Source organism: Hemitrygon akajei, chromosome 19 (genome assembly GCF_048418815.1).
Source record: "Hemitrygon akajei chromosome 19, sHemAka1.3, whole genome shotgun sequence".
In the NCBI taxonomy this organism is placed as follows: Eukaryota; Metazoa; Chordata; class Chondrichthyes; order Myliobatiformes; family Dasyatidae; genus Hemitrygon; species Hemitrygon akajei.
The window spans coordinates 24,914,664-24,934,190 of NC_133142.1; the positions used below are offsets into that span (position 1 = coordinate 24,914,664).

Consider the following 19,527-nt stretch of genomic DNA (forward strand, 5'->3'; position numbering starts at 1 on the left):
GGAAGAAATGGTTTCTCAGCCTGAAAGTCAAAGAGGATGCTGGATGGATTGGTGGCATCCTTGATAGCACTAAGTGCCCTGTGTATGCAATGGTCCTGACAAATGTCCTCGATGGATGGTAGAGACTCTCCTATGATCCTCTCAGCTGTTCTCACAGACCTTTGTAGGACTTCCGGCCCAATGCTTTGCTGCTCTAAAACCAGATGGAGAGGTCAGGATGATAATGGTTCTCCTGTAAAATTCAGTTAAGACGAGGGAGGGGGGTGGGGGAAATCAGAGCCTTGCTTGCCTCAATCTTCTTAGGAAATGGAGGCGCTACTGTGCCTTCTTGTTCAGGGAGTTGATACTAAGGGACCAAGTGAAGTCATCTGTGATGTGAACTCTCAGAAACTTGGTGTACTTAACTCTCTCTAAGGAGGAGCCATGTATTTGCAGAGCAGGATGTTTCATTTGGACCTTCTTGAAGTCCACAAAGATTTCCTTTGTCTTCTCCAGGTTCAGGCTTAGGCTGTTCTTCTCACACCAAACCACCAGCTGTTCCACTTTCTCTCTATACTCCAACTCAACATCATTCTTGTTAAGTGCAACCGCTGTTGTGGCATCCGCACACTTGATGACACAGTTTGAACTGGATCCTACGACACAGTCATGTGTCAGCAGTGTGAACTGCAGCGGGCTAAGCACACAGCCTTGGGGGGGGGGGGGGGGGGCACCAGTGCTCAGTGTATTGAGACTAGAGACATTGCTGCCCACACCTAATGACAGTGGGCTTACTGTTAAGAAGTCCAGTATCCAACTGCAGAGTAAGGTGTTGAGACCCAGCAAGGACAGTTTCCCCACCAGTTTTTGGGGTATGAAGTTGTTGAATGCTGAACTTAAATCTATAAACAACAGTCTTGCTTATGAGACCCCAATTTCTAGGTGGGACAGAACACGGTGGAGGGTTGAGGCTATTGCATTGTCAGTGGATCGATTTGAGTGATAAGCAAACTGGAAAGGATACAATGTAGCCCAGAGAAAGGGTTTAACGTGCTCTATGACTGGCGCTCAAAGCATTTTATATAGTTGTTGTTAATGTCACCGGATGCTAGTCATTTAGGCAGGTTACATATATGTCCCCATATTCGGCGAGAGTCATTTTCTTGCGGGCATAATCAATAAATCCTTAATAGAATTAATGGAAGACTGTGCCAATTTGAGCCACCAAATGAAGCTAGACAGTTTGGTATGACACACAAAATGCTGGAGGAACTCAACAGGCCAGGCAGCATCTATGGTAAAAAAGTACAATCGACATTTCGGATCTAAACCCTTCAGCAGGATTGGAGAATAAAAGCTAAGGAGTAGATTTAAAATGTGGGGGGAGGGGGAGAGAGAGCCACCAGGTGATAGGTGAAACCTGGAGGGGAAGGATTAAGTAAAGAAGTGGGAAATTGATTGGTGAGATGAGGTGAGAGAGTAAAAAGGGGATGGGAAATAGAGAAGGAGGGGGCCTTAATGGAAGTTTGAGAAATTGATGTTCATGCCATCAGATTGGAGACTACCCAAACAGAATATAAGGTGTTGTTCCTCCAACCTAAGTGTGGCCTCATCACAACAGTGGAGGAGGCCATGGATGGATATATCGGAACAGCAATGGGAAGTGGAATTAAAATGTGTGGCTGCTGGGAGATCCTGCTTGTTCCGGTGGGCAGATGGAGTGTGGCTGCTCACCGAAGCAGTCTTCCAATCTATGCTGGGTCTCACCGATGTACAGGTGGCCACACTGGGAGCACCAAATAACCCCAACAGTTGCATAGGTGAAGTGTCACCTCATCTGGAAGGACTGCTTAGTGCCCTGCATAGTAGTGAAGGAGGAAGTGTAGGGGCAGGTGTAGCACTTGTTCTGTTTGCAAGGGTAAGTGCCAGGAAGGAGATCAATGGGGAGGGACGAATGGACGATGGAGTCGCGTAGCGAGTGATCCCTGCAGAAAGCAGAAAGTGGGGGAGAGGGAAGGATGTGTTTGGTGGTGGGATTCTGTTGGAGGTGGTGGAAGTTTTGGAGAATTATGTACTGGACATGGAGGCTGTGGGGTGGTAGGTGTTATAAAAATGTTCAGATTGGCTCTCCTGTCCATTCTCCCCAATACTAGCAAGGTGAAGAGGACATGTCCAGGATGGTGAGAGTCTTCATTGATGGATGCTATATTCTTGAGACATCACCTTTAGAAGATGTCCTCAGTGGTGGGGAAGGTGTCCCTGTGATAGCTCTGGATGGGTCCAAAACCCTTTGCAGCTTCTTACAATCCCATGCATTGGAGCCTTGAGACTGCTCTGTCATTCCAGCATGGCTGATATCCCTCTCAACCCCATTCTTCTTCCTTCCTTCCATAACCTTTGACACCCTTACTAATCATGAAACTATTAAACTCCAATTTAAGTATACTTTATCTTAACTATGTTTGTGGCAATGAATTCCATCGACTCACCTCTCTCACTACAGAAATATCTCCTTATCTCTGGGACATCTATTCTGAGGCAATGCTCTCTGGTCCTAGATTCTCCAGCTATTGGAAACATCCTCTCCACATCCACTTTATCTAGGCCTTTCAATGTTTGACAGGTTTCAGTGAGATCCCTCTCATTCTTCAGTCAGTACAGGCCCAGAGCCATCAAAAGCTGCTGATAGGTTAACACTTTCATGGGATCATTCCCATGAACCTCTTCTGGGACCTTTCCAACACCAGCACATCCTTTCTTAGATAAGATGCCCAGAACTGCTCACAATGCTCCAAGTGTGGTCTGACCAATGCCTTACAAATCATTACATCCTTGTTCTAAGATTCCAGCCCTCTCAAACTGAATGCTAACATTGCATTTGCCTTCCTTACTACCTACTCAACCTACAAGAAACACTTTAGGGAATCCTGCAAGTAAACTCCCAAGTCCCTTTGCACCTCTCATTTCCAAATTTGCTCCCCATTTTGAAAATAGTCTTAGTCTTCGTTCCTTTGGCCAAAATGCTTGACTGTACATATCCCCACAGTGTACTTTATCTGCCACTTCTTTTCCTATTCTCCTAATCTGTACAAGTACTTCAGTAGACTCTCTGCTTCTTCAACACTATTCTGCCCCTCCTCCTATCATTGTATTGTCTACAAATTTGGCCATCAATTCCATCATCCAAATTATTGGCATATAATGTGTAAAGAAAAAGACTGAACACCAACTCTTGTGGAACGCCACTAGTCACCAACTACCAAACAGAAAAGGGCAGCTTTATTCCCACTCTTTGCTTCCTGCCAGTCAGACAATCTTCTAACCATAATATCTTTACTGTGATACCATGGGTTCCTATCTTGTTTAGAAGCTGTACATGCGACACCTTCTCAGAGGCCCTTTGAAAATCCAAACAAACAACATCCACTAACTCACCTTTGTCTATCCCGATTGTTATTTCCTCAAACAATTTCCACTTAAGGAAATCATGCTGACTTCATCCTATTTTATCATGTGCCTCTAAGTATCCTGAAACTTCAACCTTAATTATGGACTCCAACATCTTCTCAGTCACTAAAGTCAGGCTAACTGGCCTATAATTATCTGTCTTTAACATCCCTCTCTTCTTAAAGAGTGGTGTTACATTTGCAACTTTCCAGTCCTCTGGAACCATTCCAGAATCTAATAATTCTTGAAAGATTACTACTATTGCCGCCACTCACCATTTATGCCGCATCAGGTAGTGATGCAACTAGTTCATATGCTCTCCATTGGACGTTATATTTGTAGAAATTTGATATAGTCTTTAGTGACATACTAATCTCCTCAAACTTCTGATGGAAAAGAGCCACAGATACGACTCAGATGATCCTCTGTACTTGAAGCTACTCACCCTTCCAACACTAACTCTGCAACAAGGACTGGAATGTGTTCTCCTGACTTCCTCTTTCCTGAAGTCCACAATCAATTGCTTGGGCTTGCTGACACTAGTGCAAAGTTTTTGTTGCAGCATTACTCAATCAGTTGATCTATTTCACTCCTGTATGGCTCTTCATTGTCATTTGATATTCTGCCAACAATAGTCATATCATTGGCGAATCCATTCTGATTCAAATGCGTAAATCTGAAGAGGGCTTGGCAGGGTAGGTGTTGAGATGTTTTCATTTAGTGGAATAGCCACAATCAAGGGAACACAGTTACAAATTAAATGGTCATTGAAAACTGAAGTGGAGAGAAACTTCCTCTCAGAGGGTAGTGAATCTCTGGAATTCTGTGCTCCTGAAAGTTGTGGAAACCAGATCATTAGATATATTTAAGGTGAAGACAGACACATATTTGAAAGACTGAAGAATTGATGGAGCTGAATAAAACAGGATCTGAGGCCATATACATCAGCCATGATGACAATGAAGGTAGGGAACACTTTATGGGTTTGGTGGCTTATTCCTGATCCCATTTACTACTGTGATGAGAGAAAAGCAGTACTCTTTTAAGGTACTAACACCCTAAGGTAAAGTTAAGGGGGGTACTGGGTGATGCTGCCAAAAAAAAAATGGTGCCTTGGAAATGGGAATAATTCTGAATTTAGTAAAGAAGGACCAGATAAAATAAGGAAAGGGGTGTCAGCATATTAGGGTGGTCTAGTGAGAAAAAAAAAACAGTCTGTGAAATTTCTACACAAGTTAAAGCTAATATGGATTAAAAGTTGAGTCAGGAAAAGCTGATATTGAGAGATACAGGAAATGTTATAGAAATATATTAAACTTTTATCTGTCTTCATTGACAGATGCGTGGCATGCAGCTAAGGATCAATGAGTGTATCAGTTGTCATTTTCTAATGAAACTATAGATTCAAATTTAGCAATTGTAACTCCACCATTTAAAGAAGTGAGAAACAGTTAAAATCAAGAACTATAGATTAATTATCCTAACTTCAATTGTGGGGAAATTAGATGAATTTATAATTGAATTGTAATAGGATATTTGAAACATATAATAGGAAATGGCAGAATCAAATTGGATTTTCAGATATAATGCAAACTGTGTTTGGGTTGGCTTTTCTAATCTCTTTCATTAATAGTGTGAACAGAGTAGATCTAAAGAGGACTTCTGAGTCATAGTTACAGCTGCTAAATCATATTTCTGCCTTATCCAACAATGTAGCTGCCTTTTCCTTGGCAGGACATGATTAGAAGCATTTAGACATCAAACCAGCCCTGTCAGTGTTATCTGATTGATAACTGGCTTTAGTGTGCTGACAAATAGGAAAATGAAATGATAAATATGCAAGCTTGAATGTGGGGAGGCTATTGCAAACCAGCTTCAACACAACAAGCTTCCAAATTTAATCACACTCACATACATGTGCAAAAAGCTTCAAAGTAGAATAATGAAGGTAAAGGTCTTCACATTAAAATTGTAAGGACGGGAGGGAGGCCATCTTGCTATAGTTCACTGCCTCTTCTTTATTCTGTGTGTATGAGAGTAAAGGCTGATTTATACTTGTGCATTGCAACTACACTGTAGGTACTGTGTACCCTACGCCATAGGGTGACGTGCACCTCTCCAGAAAAGTTACTCACACATCGTGGCGACGCAGACCGCAACAATGGTAATTGGTACGCTTGGTAGCATCACATTTCCTCCTACGCATTTCTGGTTGCTTCTTCTCCGCCATGTCTGTAGGCTGTGCATACACCGATGTGAAACAGATGAACCAAATCGTCAAATATACTTGCCAACATGCAAAAATGTTTGAAATGCATTTCCTTGTCCATGTCTCTCACGAAGAAACCCCACCGCCAACTAGCAATTTGGTGCACACCAACACATGCTCACTACGGCATAGAGCGACGCAGGAGTGAAAATCAGGGTTATGGCGTAGGCTGCGGTGTAGGCTGTATGCATAAGTATAAATCGGCCTTAAGAGCATGACTGAGAGCAAAAGTGTGATCATGAGTGCTGGAGTAAGTGTAAGTTCAGATAAGATATGGGTAAATACACAATGAGAATGGCTAGAATTCGAAGCAGAATTGAAATCGGAATCAAAATCAGGTTTAATATTACCAGCATATGTTGTTAAAATTGTTAACTTTATGGCAGCAGTACAATGCAATACATGATCATGTAGAAAAAAACTGAATTATAGTAAATATAACTGTATATATTAAATCAGGTCCACAATCCCTTATCCAAAATTCTGAAATCCAAAAGGCTCCGAAAACTGAAGTTTTTCGCCAACAACTGATGTCACTCAGGTGTGACGGGGCAGCACTAGTAGATGCCGCCAAACGTCAGCTGTGGCTCAGCACCTGTACTGGTTACACGTGCATTTGCCGTTCACTGATATCTTGTGTTCACTGTTAACTTTATGTTTAATTTCTCTGTGAAAATGTCAAAAAGATCTGCAGATACCCCTATGGGTAACAATGAGAAAAAGAGAAGGAAGCATCTATCATTATCAATAATGCAGAAAGTGGAGTTATTGCAGAAGCTTGATCGTGGTGTGTCAGTACGGCGTCTTACTGAAGAATATGGTGTCGGAACTACCACTGTATATGATTTAAAGAAACAGAAAGGCAAGTTACTGAAGTTTTATAGTGACAGTGATGTTCTACATTTATTCCAATAAGTCATTTACCATGTGTTTCATTCGGTTCATTTGAAGCTGTATATTTTTATGTTTTATTGAATGTTTTTGTTGGAAATAATTTTTTTTCTTGTCATTATTCCCTAAAAAGTACAGTACATATAAAAACTATTTACATAGCATTTACATTGTATTAGGTATTATAAGTAAAATAGAGATGATTTAAAGTATATAGGAGGATGTACTTAGGTCCGGAGCTCCGCCGGGTCCTAAAGTCCATCGCACTGAGCCAGATTAAATAAGGGACTTGAGCATATGTATTTTTTGGTATCCGCAGGGGGTCCTGGAACTAATAAGGAGGGATTCTGAAATCTGAAAAATTCTGAATTTCAAAATGCAACTGGCCCCAAGGATTTCGGATAAGGGATTGTGGACCTGTATATATAGTAATATATGTTACTTACTGTATATATTAATGTATACAGCAATATATTACTATATATTAATATATACAGCATCAATATACATATTAAATAGTTAAGATAAGTAGTGCAAAAAAATAGAAATTTAAAAAAAAGTAGTGAGCTAGTGTCCATGGGTTCAATGTCCATTTAGAAATTGGATGGCAAAAGGGAAGAAGCTCTTCCTGAATCATTGAGTTTGCATCTTCAAACTTCTGTACCTCCTGATGGTAACAACGAGAAGGGGCATGCTCTAGGTGGTGGGGGCCCTTGATGATTGAAGCTGCTTTTCTGAGGCACCGCTCCCTGAAGAGTCTTGCATACTATGGAAGCTAGTACCCATGATGAAGCTGACTAATTTAAGGCTATCAGTTCTGTCCAGCTGAATGCAGATAGTGGCAAGTAAAATCAAGTCCACATCCACACTCTCAAAGGTGATTGTGTAGAGCCAGCACACAGTCCACACACAAGTGCCTACATGAGTTATTTGCAAAGGTTAGGTTACAATCCTTCTCCTGTACCTATTGGTTCAAAGGGCAGCACCTGCAGAGGTACGAATGGAAACCTCACCTCATCTCTCTGCTTCAAATCAGTTTTAACTTATTCTGGCTAGTGATTTGATTTTTGTTGTACAAAAGCAAGTAGAAGCACTTTGGTAACAGCAATACAGCAAGAGGAATGACTTGACATCATCACAGAACACCTGTCACTTATGAGCAGTGTGACTCTCAATGGACACAGGGATGGAACCCAGAAACATACTTTAACAAAAAACAGGAGCAAGGAAACATTGCAGATCAGATGCTAGCTGTTCTCCCTAATCAGATGCTACATGTGAGCAAACTGGCCTCCCAGAAAAGCAAAGGTATAGCAAATGTGAAATTGTTTCTGTGAAAAGATATAATCCCTTCTCTCAACCAACGCTATCTCTCCGGAATCACACAGATCTTCAATAAGATCTGTTTCCTGTTCAGTTTGTGCACGGCAGAAGGGCAGCAATGATGACCCTGGTAGAGCAATTGCCTCACAATGCTAGTGACTTGAATTCAACTCTGGCGTTGGCTGCTGTGTGTTTGTGTGCTCCCCTGTGGAGTTTCCTGCAGGTGCTCCACCTTCCTTCTAAATTCCAAAGCAATACTCATTGACAGTTAGTTGGCCACTGTCAATTGCCCTGAATGCATAAGTGAGCAGTAGAATCGGGGTTGTCAATGAGAATGTGGGGTTAATGTAGGATTAGTGTAAATGGACATTGATGTAGTTACAGACTGAGTAAGGCAAAGGATTTGTTTTCTTGGCTTAGCACTTTATGACATGGTGAAAAGTGAAAACAGCAAACAGCAGGGACTATATTACTTAGTGCCCTGAGAGATTGCCTCAGTGATTGCTAAGGTTCACAACCTTGTTGTTCTCCACACTCCACAAGACTACTAATTAGTCTCCCATCACAGCCTCTCAGGCAGCTTTCACTTCCACAAACCCCGGCCAAATGCATTACAGCTGCATTAACTGATATGGACAGCTGTTAGAAGCCAAGCTACCCAGAGCAAGAGAAAGTCTTCTGGATCACCAAGGTTATCCGGGCAACTAAAAGTGAAAAGAAACAACCTTGCAATGACAGAAAGGGCATCACATTGTATGTTTTACAAATGTTCAGTTACAATTTTTTACCATCACTCCACTGACTTTCTAGGGTACATGCATGAAATATTTCTGAAATGTTCTTTTTGTAATAAACAAAAAGCAAGCCACTCCCCGCATAGCCTAGGAAAGATGTTAATATCATGCTTTTCTTTTCATCATACTCAAGAACAAACCCTGATTGTTGCTAGACAGTGAGGGATGGTTTTCCATTAAAAAATAATTGCCTTACTGCAGCAGTACACACGACTGCAAATTAATTTGATTAGTGCCAGAGTTGCCATGCTGTTCTAGCAATGATTAAATATGAACTCCAATGTGAAGCCAATTTTTATCTAAGAATTTTTTCCCCTGGTGAGGCTGGTTTTTTACATTTTTAGCAGCCCCTCCCTCAGATAAAGCAACGCTGAGAGGTGAGCAAGTTTTCACGGTGAAATAAAATGACCACCCTGCTTTCTAAGAGCTGTGACAAGGAAACATGATGCATTTGCAGCTGAGATTTAATCAGTTCATCCCCATTGTTACTTAATAGTCAGTTGATTTACTGGCTGAAAAAAGAAAGATTTCTCATCGATGAATGAGGTCTTAATGAATGTCACTCAATGTATTTCTTTGGTCACTGCCACTATCATTAATTGTAGCATTATTTTCAGCTGCACTGGCTGCAATGGTAAATAACCATCATCAGCAATGAACAATAGCCCCAAGCAGTTAAGATCACAACCACTGTTTAAATTTCTAAGGGAAGTGTACTTTGAGTAAATGGTAGCTATTGTACCAAGCTATTTAATGAGATTAGTGATTCATTCATTGTGCTCTGACTGGTGTAGGTGAACCTGTCTGGATACTGCGTCAGCTTGGCTCTCATGTTTGATTTGCTCTGGGGCCTTTCCTGTTATTACTGAAAAAAAAATCACTGGAGATATTCAGCAGGTCAGCCAGCATTTGTGGAGGGATGATTAATGAATGAGGCCATGCAATGCAGATCTCAAGATAATGCAGTAGTACAGCTATTGGAATACATTTACACAACTTTTCTTCTCATGGTCCACAAACAGCTGAGCACTTAGACTGGAAAGTTTTTATTGGCGAAATTCTCAGTGTTTAAGGACAATAAATGGCAGCCTACAATAGAGGAAATACTGTCAATCCAAGTGGCCAAAATGCTGCTCCCTCACTAAAATCAAACGTGTAATATTTTCTTTTAAGCAATATTCCTTGATCTCCGGTGCTAGGATGAACAGCAAATTTTAAAACATGGCATAAATTTGCAAAATACAATCTAGTAGTTAGGAAATTGATCACACTTGCCCAGACATACATAGAGAGAGAACCAGTTTCCAGAAGGTGATTTAAATGCCTTTTGAAAGTTTCACCCACCTATGATTGCTCTGAAAATTGCACAAAGAATACGGCATTTCTGAAGATACTGTGAATAGCCTCTTCAGAGCTGGGCATGAGTTTGTCTCCTGCCAGAAAGACCACCTCAACCCATCTTTCTGTGGCCTGGAATATCTGTCCCAAATTCTACCCAAAATGGAGTGCTGACAGTAGTTTCACTACCAGGGCAACCATTAAAGAAGAAATTCAATGTCCGAAAAGCAAAGACATAGATATCTCAGATTGCTTCACACCAGTCATTGTACAGAGCATGAATTTGTTACTACAGGGGAAATGAGCTTTGTGTAATAGTTAGTTGCAAGCTTGACATCAGGATATCACGCAAAGTGCTGGAGAAACTTAGCAGGTCAGGCAGCATCTATGGAGGGGAGTAAATAGTCAACATTTTGGGCCAAGACCCTTCATCAGGACATTAGTGAGGATCACAGTTGGAAGTCTCTGATTAATCTTGCAATTAACATGTTTGTTACTTACAAGTGATTGCTAATTTGATTCCTCGATCTAGTTTGTAAAGAAGACAATTTTTTTGGACTGCATAGAGCTTAAATAAAGTTCTGTATAATCAAATTCCTAACCTTTGCTATCTGAAGTATTCCTGGTTTGATATTATGTGGTTCATAGACTTTAAAATATGAAATCACATGGAATTTTCTGCTTGACTTTCAAGTTACTTGAACTAAATCTAATTAGCAAATTAACAAATCTTTGCTTTGATGTTACATGAGCAAGTGAAAATCACACCAATTCCATTATACACTTTTTTGAAACTGTTGTCATTAAATATTAATTTTTCAAAGATATTAGTGTCAGTAATATGGGTAGAAAAGGTGCTATATTGACTACACTAACAGCTTTTTTCAGACCCATAACCTTTTACCCACAATGACACAGTTAGCAGGCACATGTGAACATCATCATCTGCAGGCTTCCCTTTTGACTTTACTATTCCTTCATCATTGTTGGATACAAGGTTCGGAACGCCTCACATTACAACATTGCACACGTTCCTTTATAGAATGGCTACCGTGATTGAAGGTTTTCACCACCATCTTCTCAAAAGCAATTAAAGGCAACAATTGCTCATTTGTTAGCAATGCTGACAGTCAAAAAATTGAATATTTTTACCTTAAATAGCAGGTGAATCTAGTCATTTGACAACAGTAATTATTAGTTTTAAATCAGAAAATTACTTAATTCAATGGAACTGAGTAATGGTAAGAAATCCAATGGGTGCCAAAAGCGCAGCACCCATTAAGCATCAGGAACAAAGTATAAATTTCCACTCCTAAATCTTCTCTGGCATTTTCTATTTCAGCAAAAATAATTCAGTATTTCAATGCGTCCCAGTTTTACCTCCATTTTGAATCTTCTGTTTAAATGCCAAAAAGAGTTAGCAAACCAATGTGGTAAGAGAAATCAGAACTAAACCTAATGCATCCAAAATCATATCTGTTTGCTTAGAGATAAATTGTACAGGTCTAGAGCAAACATTATGATTTACTTCAATGTCAGTACAATTGGCAGATTATTGAATAAACAGAAACATTCACCTCTCCAGCAAATGTCTTCACTTTCATTGTCCCCTCACTTCATCTTCCCTTATTTCTTTTCTTTTGCCTTCTTCCATTATCTAACTACCTCTTTCTCTCAACTCCACCCTTTGACTCCCTTACTGACTTTGACCCGCCCATCATCCGTTACCCTTCCTTAATCCACCGATTACTGCTGGCCCCTATGTCACCGCTCCCATTCTCAGCCTTGACGCAGGGCTTCGACACAAACATCAACAATTGCTTCCTCTCCCCCCACCAGCACATAAGCTGCACAACCTGCTGTTCTTCAGCACATAATTTGTTGCTCCTGATTCCAGAATCTGCAGTTTCTTTTGTCTCCCTACAGTTACATTTATGTTGGCTGTTTGTAAAATCTATGAGTCAAGCTACTCCTGATAGACAAAATACTTTTAATAGTTTCTGTGAATTACTCAATCTGAAATATTCACTGGTAGTTACACATATAGTTCATTCTTTTCACAGCTACAAAATAATAATTAGACTATTTTCTAAATGGAGAGAAAATTCAAAAATCTGAGGTGCAAAGGGATTTGGAAGTCTTTGTGGAGGATTCCCTAAAAGTTAAACACAAAGTACACTGCAGATGCTGTGGTCAAATCAACACGTACAAACAAGCTGGATGAACTCAGCAGGTCAGGCAGCATCTGTTGAAATGAGCAGTCAAAGGGTCTCAGCCCGAAACGTTGACTGCTCATTTCAACAGATGCTTCCCTAAAGGTTAATCTACAGGTTGATTCGGTGGTGAGGAAGGCAAATACAATGTTAGCATTAATTTCAAAATGACTAGAATATAAAAGCAAGGATGTAAAATTGAGACTTTATAAGTCACTAGTGAGGTCTCACTTGCTGTACTGTCAGCAGTTTTGGGCCGCTTAGCCAAGGAAGAATGTGCTGACATTGGAGAGGGTTCAAAGCAGGTTCATGAAAATGATTCCGGGATTGAAAGGTTTGTCAAATGAGTAGCATTTGATAGTTCTGGGCTTCTACTCACTAGAATACAGAAGAATGAAGGGTAATCTTATCAAAACCTATCAAATGTCAAAAGGCCTGAAAAGAGTGGATGTGGAGAAAGGATCTTTCCTGTGGTGGGGGAGTCTAAGACCAGGGGACGCAGTCTCAGAATTGAAGAGCATCCTTTTAGAATGTAGATGAGGAGGAATTTCTTTATAGTCTGAGACTGGTGAATATGGGGACTTTGTTGCCACAGGCAGCTGTGGAGGCCAAGTCATTGGGTATATTTAAAGCAGAGGGTGATAGATTCTTGATTAGTCAGGGCATGAAGGGATTTGGGGAGAAAGCAGGAGAATGGAGCCGAGAAGAAAATGGATCAGCCATGATGAAATGGCAAAGCAGACTTGATGGGCCAGATGGCCTAATTCTGATCCTATAACTTACGATCTAATAACAATGTAATTATACAATCATCAATATTATGTACTACTACTACATTGAGTCAGGCCTAGGGGACCGGTGTCAAGCACGATGATAGACTCTCCACTCCTCCCTCTCCCTCATCAGTGTGTTCAGTTCATCTACATTAGCCGTGCCGCGATCTTCTAGGTGCGTGTTCACCATAGTCTTGAGAGGGTGCCCAGGGTTCATGCTTCCATGCTTGGGCTCCCACGTGATGACTAGGCTGGTTGGTAGCTCAGGGTGGTGTAGTTGCAGTCTTCTCGCCTTGATTTTAGTAGTGAGCATCGGTAGGTCGTCATAGAGCTCGACATTCATCATGTGCTGTTGCCAACTCACGTCAAGAGCCATCCGGAGCATTTGTGTATAGCAACCATCTAGTGAATTTCACATTGTCGTGGTGAGTGTCTAGGTCTCGCATCTGTATGTGAGAATGAACTCTATGACTGCTATGAAGATCCTCTTTTTGAGCCCTCTGGTCAGGTTCGACCTCCAGATTTCCTTCATGTCGTTCACAGCCCTCCATGCCAGCGCCTTCCGTATCTTTATGTCCTTCTCCGAACTCATCATTCTTGACCCGAGGTACTTGAAGTCTAAGACTTTCATAATATTATGTAAGTTGAAGCTAATAACCAAAAGCAGAACATGAGAAAATAATGCCGGAAGTACAGCATCGTTTTAAGATATATAGAACAAGTTAGAGCAAAATAAGCAATATTATGAAACAGATAACTGGGATGGAGTACTGGCCGAGAATTTACTGGGATGAAATATACACTCAGTGGCCACTTTATTAGGTTTCACCTACTTGTTACTACAAATATTTAATCAGGCAATCATATAACAATACCTCAATGCATAAAAACATGCAGACATCATCACGAGGCTCAGTTGTTGTTCAGACCTAACATCAGAATGGGAAAAATTGTGATCTAGGTGTGTTTGACCGTGGAATGATTGTGGGTACTAGACAAGGTGGTTTGAGTACCTCACAAACTGCCAATCTTTAGGGATTTTCATGTAGAACAATCTCTAGAGTTTACAGAGAATGGTGTGAAAATCAAAAAACATCCACTGAGTGGCAGTTCTGTGGAAGAAAATGCGTTGTTAATGAGATCAGAGAATGGCCAGACTGGTTCAAGCTGACAGTAAGGTGACAGTAACTCAAATAACCAGTTCTTACAACAGATTACCACTCTCTGGCTAAAGAAATTCCTTATCTCTGTTCGAAAAGGTGCTCCTCTACTCTGTGGTTGTGTCCTCTGGTCTTAGACTCCCCCAACGTAGGAAACACCCATTCCACATCCACTCTATCAAGGCCTTTCAACATTTAATAAGTGTCAATGAGGTAACTCTCTCATTCTTCTGAATTCCAGTGAGTAGAGGCCCAGAGCCAGTAACATCATGAAAGATCCCACACATCCTGCTCCTGGATTGTTTGTCCCATTCCTATCAGGAGGAGGCTATGTAATGTCCACGTCAGTACCACCAGACGCAAATACAGTTACTTTCTCGAGCAGTAAGGCTGATCAACACCTCCACCCCAACCACCACTACTTTATCATTTCCTGTCAGTCACCTTAGGTACAGATGCTTCTGTGCCTGGTGTCACATTATGGACATGCAATCTATCTATCTATATATTTATATTTATTGTGCTTTTATATTACTGCTGTGTTCTATATCTTATTGTGTTTTCTTTCTGTGCTGCATTGGAACTGGAGAAACAATCATTTAATTCTCTATTGAATTGTGTACAGGAAATGATATTAAGGCATCTTGATTCTTGAATTGAATCTTAAAGGCCAATGTATTAATTGCCTCTTCACCACCCTGTCTACATGTGTTGCTGTTTTCAATGAACAATAAACTTGCACTTCTAGGTTCCTCTGTTCCATTACACTCGCTAGTGCCCTACCATTCATAGTACAAGTACTACTCTGGTTTGACTTTGCAAAATGTGTCACCTCACACTATCTGTATTGAAATCTATTTGCACTCTTCAGCTTATTTTCTTAATTGATCAAGATCCTCCTGTAATTTACAATTACCTTCTTCATGATCAATAACACCTGCTCATTTCTTGTCATCCGCAAACTTACCGATTAAGTCTTGAACATCCACATCAATATCATTTCAATAAATAACGAACAACACAACACTGACTTCTGCGGCACACCAGTAGTCTCCATTTCAAGAAACAACCTTCAACCACCACCCTCTGCTTCCTACCTCTGAGTAATTTTGATTCTCCCTGATAAGGAAGATTATATGGAACCTGGCCTTCCAGATCAACTTAACATGAAGGGCCTTGTCAAAGGTCTTCCTAAAGTCTATAGACAAGCTATTCATCTATCTTTTAGGTAACTTCTTCAAAACCTCCAAGGTTCTTTAAGCACAGCTTTTCATACACAAAGCCATCCTGACTCCACCTAATCTGACTTGGACGATCCAAGTGCTGGTAGATCCCGTCCCTCAGAGATCCTTCTCGTGTCTTCCCCACTACTGATGTTAGGCTAACTGGCCTGCAGCCCTAGCAAAGGTAACCTGGCAATTCATGCATTAATGAGATAATGACCTTCAACACACTAAAAACAGTTGAACTTCACTATAATGAATCCCCCATGATCAATAGAAAAGATTACATGGGAGCCCTTTTTACAGTGTTTTGTGGATTGGAACAACTTGTTCATGACTTTCTGAATAATAGTGTGCTAACTAATTCAAAAATACTGTACCTTCATTTTCAGATAATGACATTTAACCTTGATACATAATACATTACCCGTAACTAGAAAATTACTGTCTCTGGCATCTTTAAAGCAGCAATGGACACTTTTCATTGAAAACTTCATGGAGTATACAGTTTATTCTTTTCCCCTAGAACAGACTTTCATATTACAAATAGACTGCATGATTGTAAAACCAAGTATTCTGCTGATTGTAGCTTGCGATTCTCTCTTATGGTCCACATTATTAATGACATGAACTGCATTTTTAGAACTGAAGAAACTCTTCCATGTCATGTTCATATGTCAGTGCAGGTGCCTAATATGAAATTCACAATGTTACAGATGCCTTACAGATTGTGTGCAAACAGTGGGTTGCCTCATCAAGCAGCAACAGTAAAGATCAGGAAGGACTGGCAGTGCAATTGACAAAGGTTTAACTAGCCTCAGCTGGAATTCCAACATTATATCTACAGTACTGTGCAAAAGTCTTAGGGACATATTATATAAATATAGAGTGCCTATGACTTTTGCACAGTACTGTTGTAATTCTATGTTTTGCACTGTACTGCTGTCACAAACAAAATGGATTTCATAACATATGTGAGTGATGACAAACCTGATTCTGATATGGGTCTCTATTGTGGACCGACAGTGGGAAAGGAGCGGGGAGAGAGCAATCATGGTTGGGAAAAGAGGAAGGGAGGGAAGAGAGCAAGAAGCACTAGAAAGACGTTTGGCAGTGATCAATAAATCAATTGTTTGGAATTACCTTGCCTGGTGTCTCAGGGCTGGGTGTGTCTGTACTTGCACCACCTACCTCCCACCTTTGGCACTTCTGCTCTGCCACCTGTCCCACATCCCTCCCACGGCATTCCACCCTCACCATTACCAACGTCCTTTGCTCCTGCCAGATTTACAAACTCACTCTGCTCCACATTCACAAATACAGTACTGCACCAGAGTCTTAGGCACATATGTATAGCTAGGCTGCCTAAGACTTTTGCATAGTACTGTATGTCATCAGAGTAACTTCTGCTTAAGTATTTATTATAGAAAAATCAATTTCCACTGTGGAACTCATTTACCCAGACTCTTCCCCTCATTTAACAGCTCTGTTCTCACTGTTTTCTTTCCTGTTGTCTTTCCTCACTTTCCTCTTCCTATTCTGCTTAATGGCCCCTTTCGCCTTCTGTACATCTTGCTACTTCCTCAAACTACATGTTCCCCACTTCCCTTATTCTCATCTTTCTTCTCATTTGTTCCTTACTTACCACTCCTCTAACCTACTATCACTATCGTCACTTTTCCTTGTCCTTTCCTCTCTTCGCTTTCCTTTCTATAATTATCATTGTTTTCCTTTTGTCATTCTTCTCTCTGTTTCACACCCTCATCAAACCGATTATATCGTTCCTCATCTCTTATTCTATCTTCCTTCTCCATCTATCATTCCTTCCTACTGCTCTTTTCATTCCATCTCCCATTTTCAGTTCCCTGCTTCCACCTTGCTACCAACTTTCTCCTCAGATACAACACATCCTCAGCCCCTGTCTTTTTAGTGTATTATTTCCCTAACTTACTCTCAATTTCCTGAAAACATTCTTCCTCACTAGCCTCTCTATTTTCCTCACCTTGTTTTAATTATCTCCATGGCCTCTGAAATGTCTTTGTAAATTTGTGTTTAGTTTTAATTTCTAGTGTACATTGCCCTGAAAATAAAATATTACACAAACATCAGAAGGTACTGTGAAGAAGTTAGTTACATAAAAACATAAAAAATCTACATGACAATACAGGCCCTTCAGCCCACAATGCTGTGTCGAACATGTACTTACTTTAGAAATTACCTAGGGTTACCCATAGCTCTCTGTTTTTCTAAGCTCCATGTACCTATCCAGGAGTCTCTTAAAAGACCCTATTGTATCCGCCTCCACCACAGTCGCCGGCAGCCCAATTCCACACACTCACCACTCTCTGCGTAAAAAATTACCCCGACACCTCCTCTGTACCTACTTCCAAGCACTTTAAAACTGTGCCCTCTCGTGTTAGCCATTTCAGCCCTGGGGAAACGCCTCTGGCTATCCTCACGATCAATGCCTAACATCATCTTACTCACCTCTATCAGATCATCTCTCACCCTCCGTCGCTCCAAGGTATAAGATCTTAGATCTAGTATAGGACTAAACATTCTCTTATGCTGTTGAACCAATGTAATAAAGGCTTGGTGGGTAACACATTAACCAAACATTTTCCACATAACAAAGGTTTGTTCACATATAAAGAGAAATAGAGATTTTTTTTCTTGTAATATGTTACATTTTTTCAGTTATCTAGGAAAATATAATGAATGAAGAATCAAATCAAGCCATTTTTTCAATTAAATCTTGGATCACTAAACTTCAAATACGCCCCAAATACTAACTACCAGATCAAGATGTGTGTATTGGAAACAGTGAGATTATGTCTACACCCATTTTGTGAAATTGAAATGTAAGATTTACAAATGTATAAACATTTTAATGATAATCACCTCAAAATTAACCTCCAATTGCTGGCAGCAATTGAAATGCCCTTATTTTAAAATATTTAGTAAAGGTGATGAACACCTACACAACAAAATTCTAAGGATACCAACTGAATGAACAGCATTAGTTTTTCAGAGATCAGACAAAATGATCAGAAAAGTTTGGAAAGTCTTCAGTAATTTTGTAACAATCATTTTGTCAGGACAACTGTGACAATCCACTACAAATAATGTGTACCATTTACACTATGTAATTAGAAGATGGTGCTGTATAAGCTAAATTGCTTGTATCATTTCAAATTGACATAAAAAGAGAATAAGTGACAGCAAAACTATGAATTAAATTTATCAGAACAAGTGTTCCAATCATACTTAAGTCTGATGAAATGCATTGTTGGCTTCCAATTCTTAGTTCTCCTTGTCTGAGTTTTACCACATTCAGAAGCTGTGTAATTTGATCAACATCAATGCCCAGCTGACAGCATTTTGGAATCATGTCTGTGGGTCCTTCAGAGAAACACTGTAAAGAGTACATATCTGGGAAAAGGAAGACATACAGGACAAAATTTTGAAAATACCTTAAGCAATGTGTTAAAATTTAGTCAAGCATAAAGTTGAAATAATCAGTGGTAAATTAACAACTCCAATAGTTTTCACAGTTATCATGGTAGCTTAATATAAATTTGAAACCGTATGATTTTATTCATTTTTAATCCAGTGTCGTGAAAGTTGGTGAGACATTATTGGTAAATCATATGTGTGACTTGTTTCTGCATAAATGAACTTGCTTGTTTAATATCAATATTTTTAGATATTATCTTTATTTAGCATTATACAAGTCTACGCTTTCCCAAATACATACCATCCTCAAAAGTAGTATCCTGTGGCTGGAGCTTCATTGTGAAGATCTTCCTTAATTTACAATTGGCTGAGACAACAATCCGATCTAGAGACTGAAAACCTGCTCCTTTGAACGCTGCATTAGTAAATGACACCATATCAATGCAAATGTTGCTCCACTGCAAGGAAAAGAAAATTTGATTTAACTTGAATTGCTTTGCCTGTAATTCATCCTAGCACAATAATATACATAATAAAGTACAGATCTGCCAAGATGTCATGCCAGAAGGTGGTGAGTTACAGGTTCTTACTCTGAATCTTTAAGTGATGAACAGTCAGTCTGATTCACATTGTTGCGGGAAAGCAGCAAGCAGAGGGAAAA

The 19,527-nt window shown here is 40.1% G+C and overlaps 1 protein-coding gene across 1 annotated transcript in view; it reads right to left on the reverse strand.

Moving 5' to 3' along the window:
* cfap20dc (CFAP20 domain containing) overlaps nt 1-19,527 on the reverse strand; it is a 567,108-nt gene that overhangs the window by 322,235 nt on the left and 225,346 nt on the right. Inside the window, exons 6-7 of the mRNA XM_073072294.1 lie at nt 19,168-19,324; nt 18,678-18,842 (exon numbers count right to left, since the gene is read on the reverse strand). Coding sequence (XP_072928395.1) covers nt 18,678-18,842; nt 19,168-19,324 — 322 coding nt within the window. The remainder of the gene's footprint in view (nt 1-18,677; nt 18,843-19,167; nt 19,325-19,527) is intronic.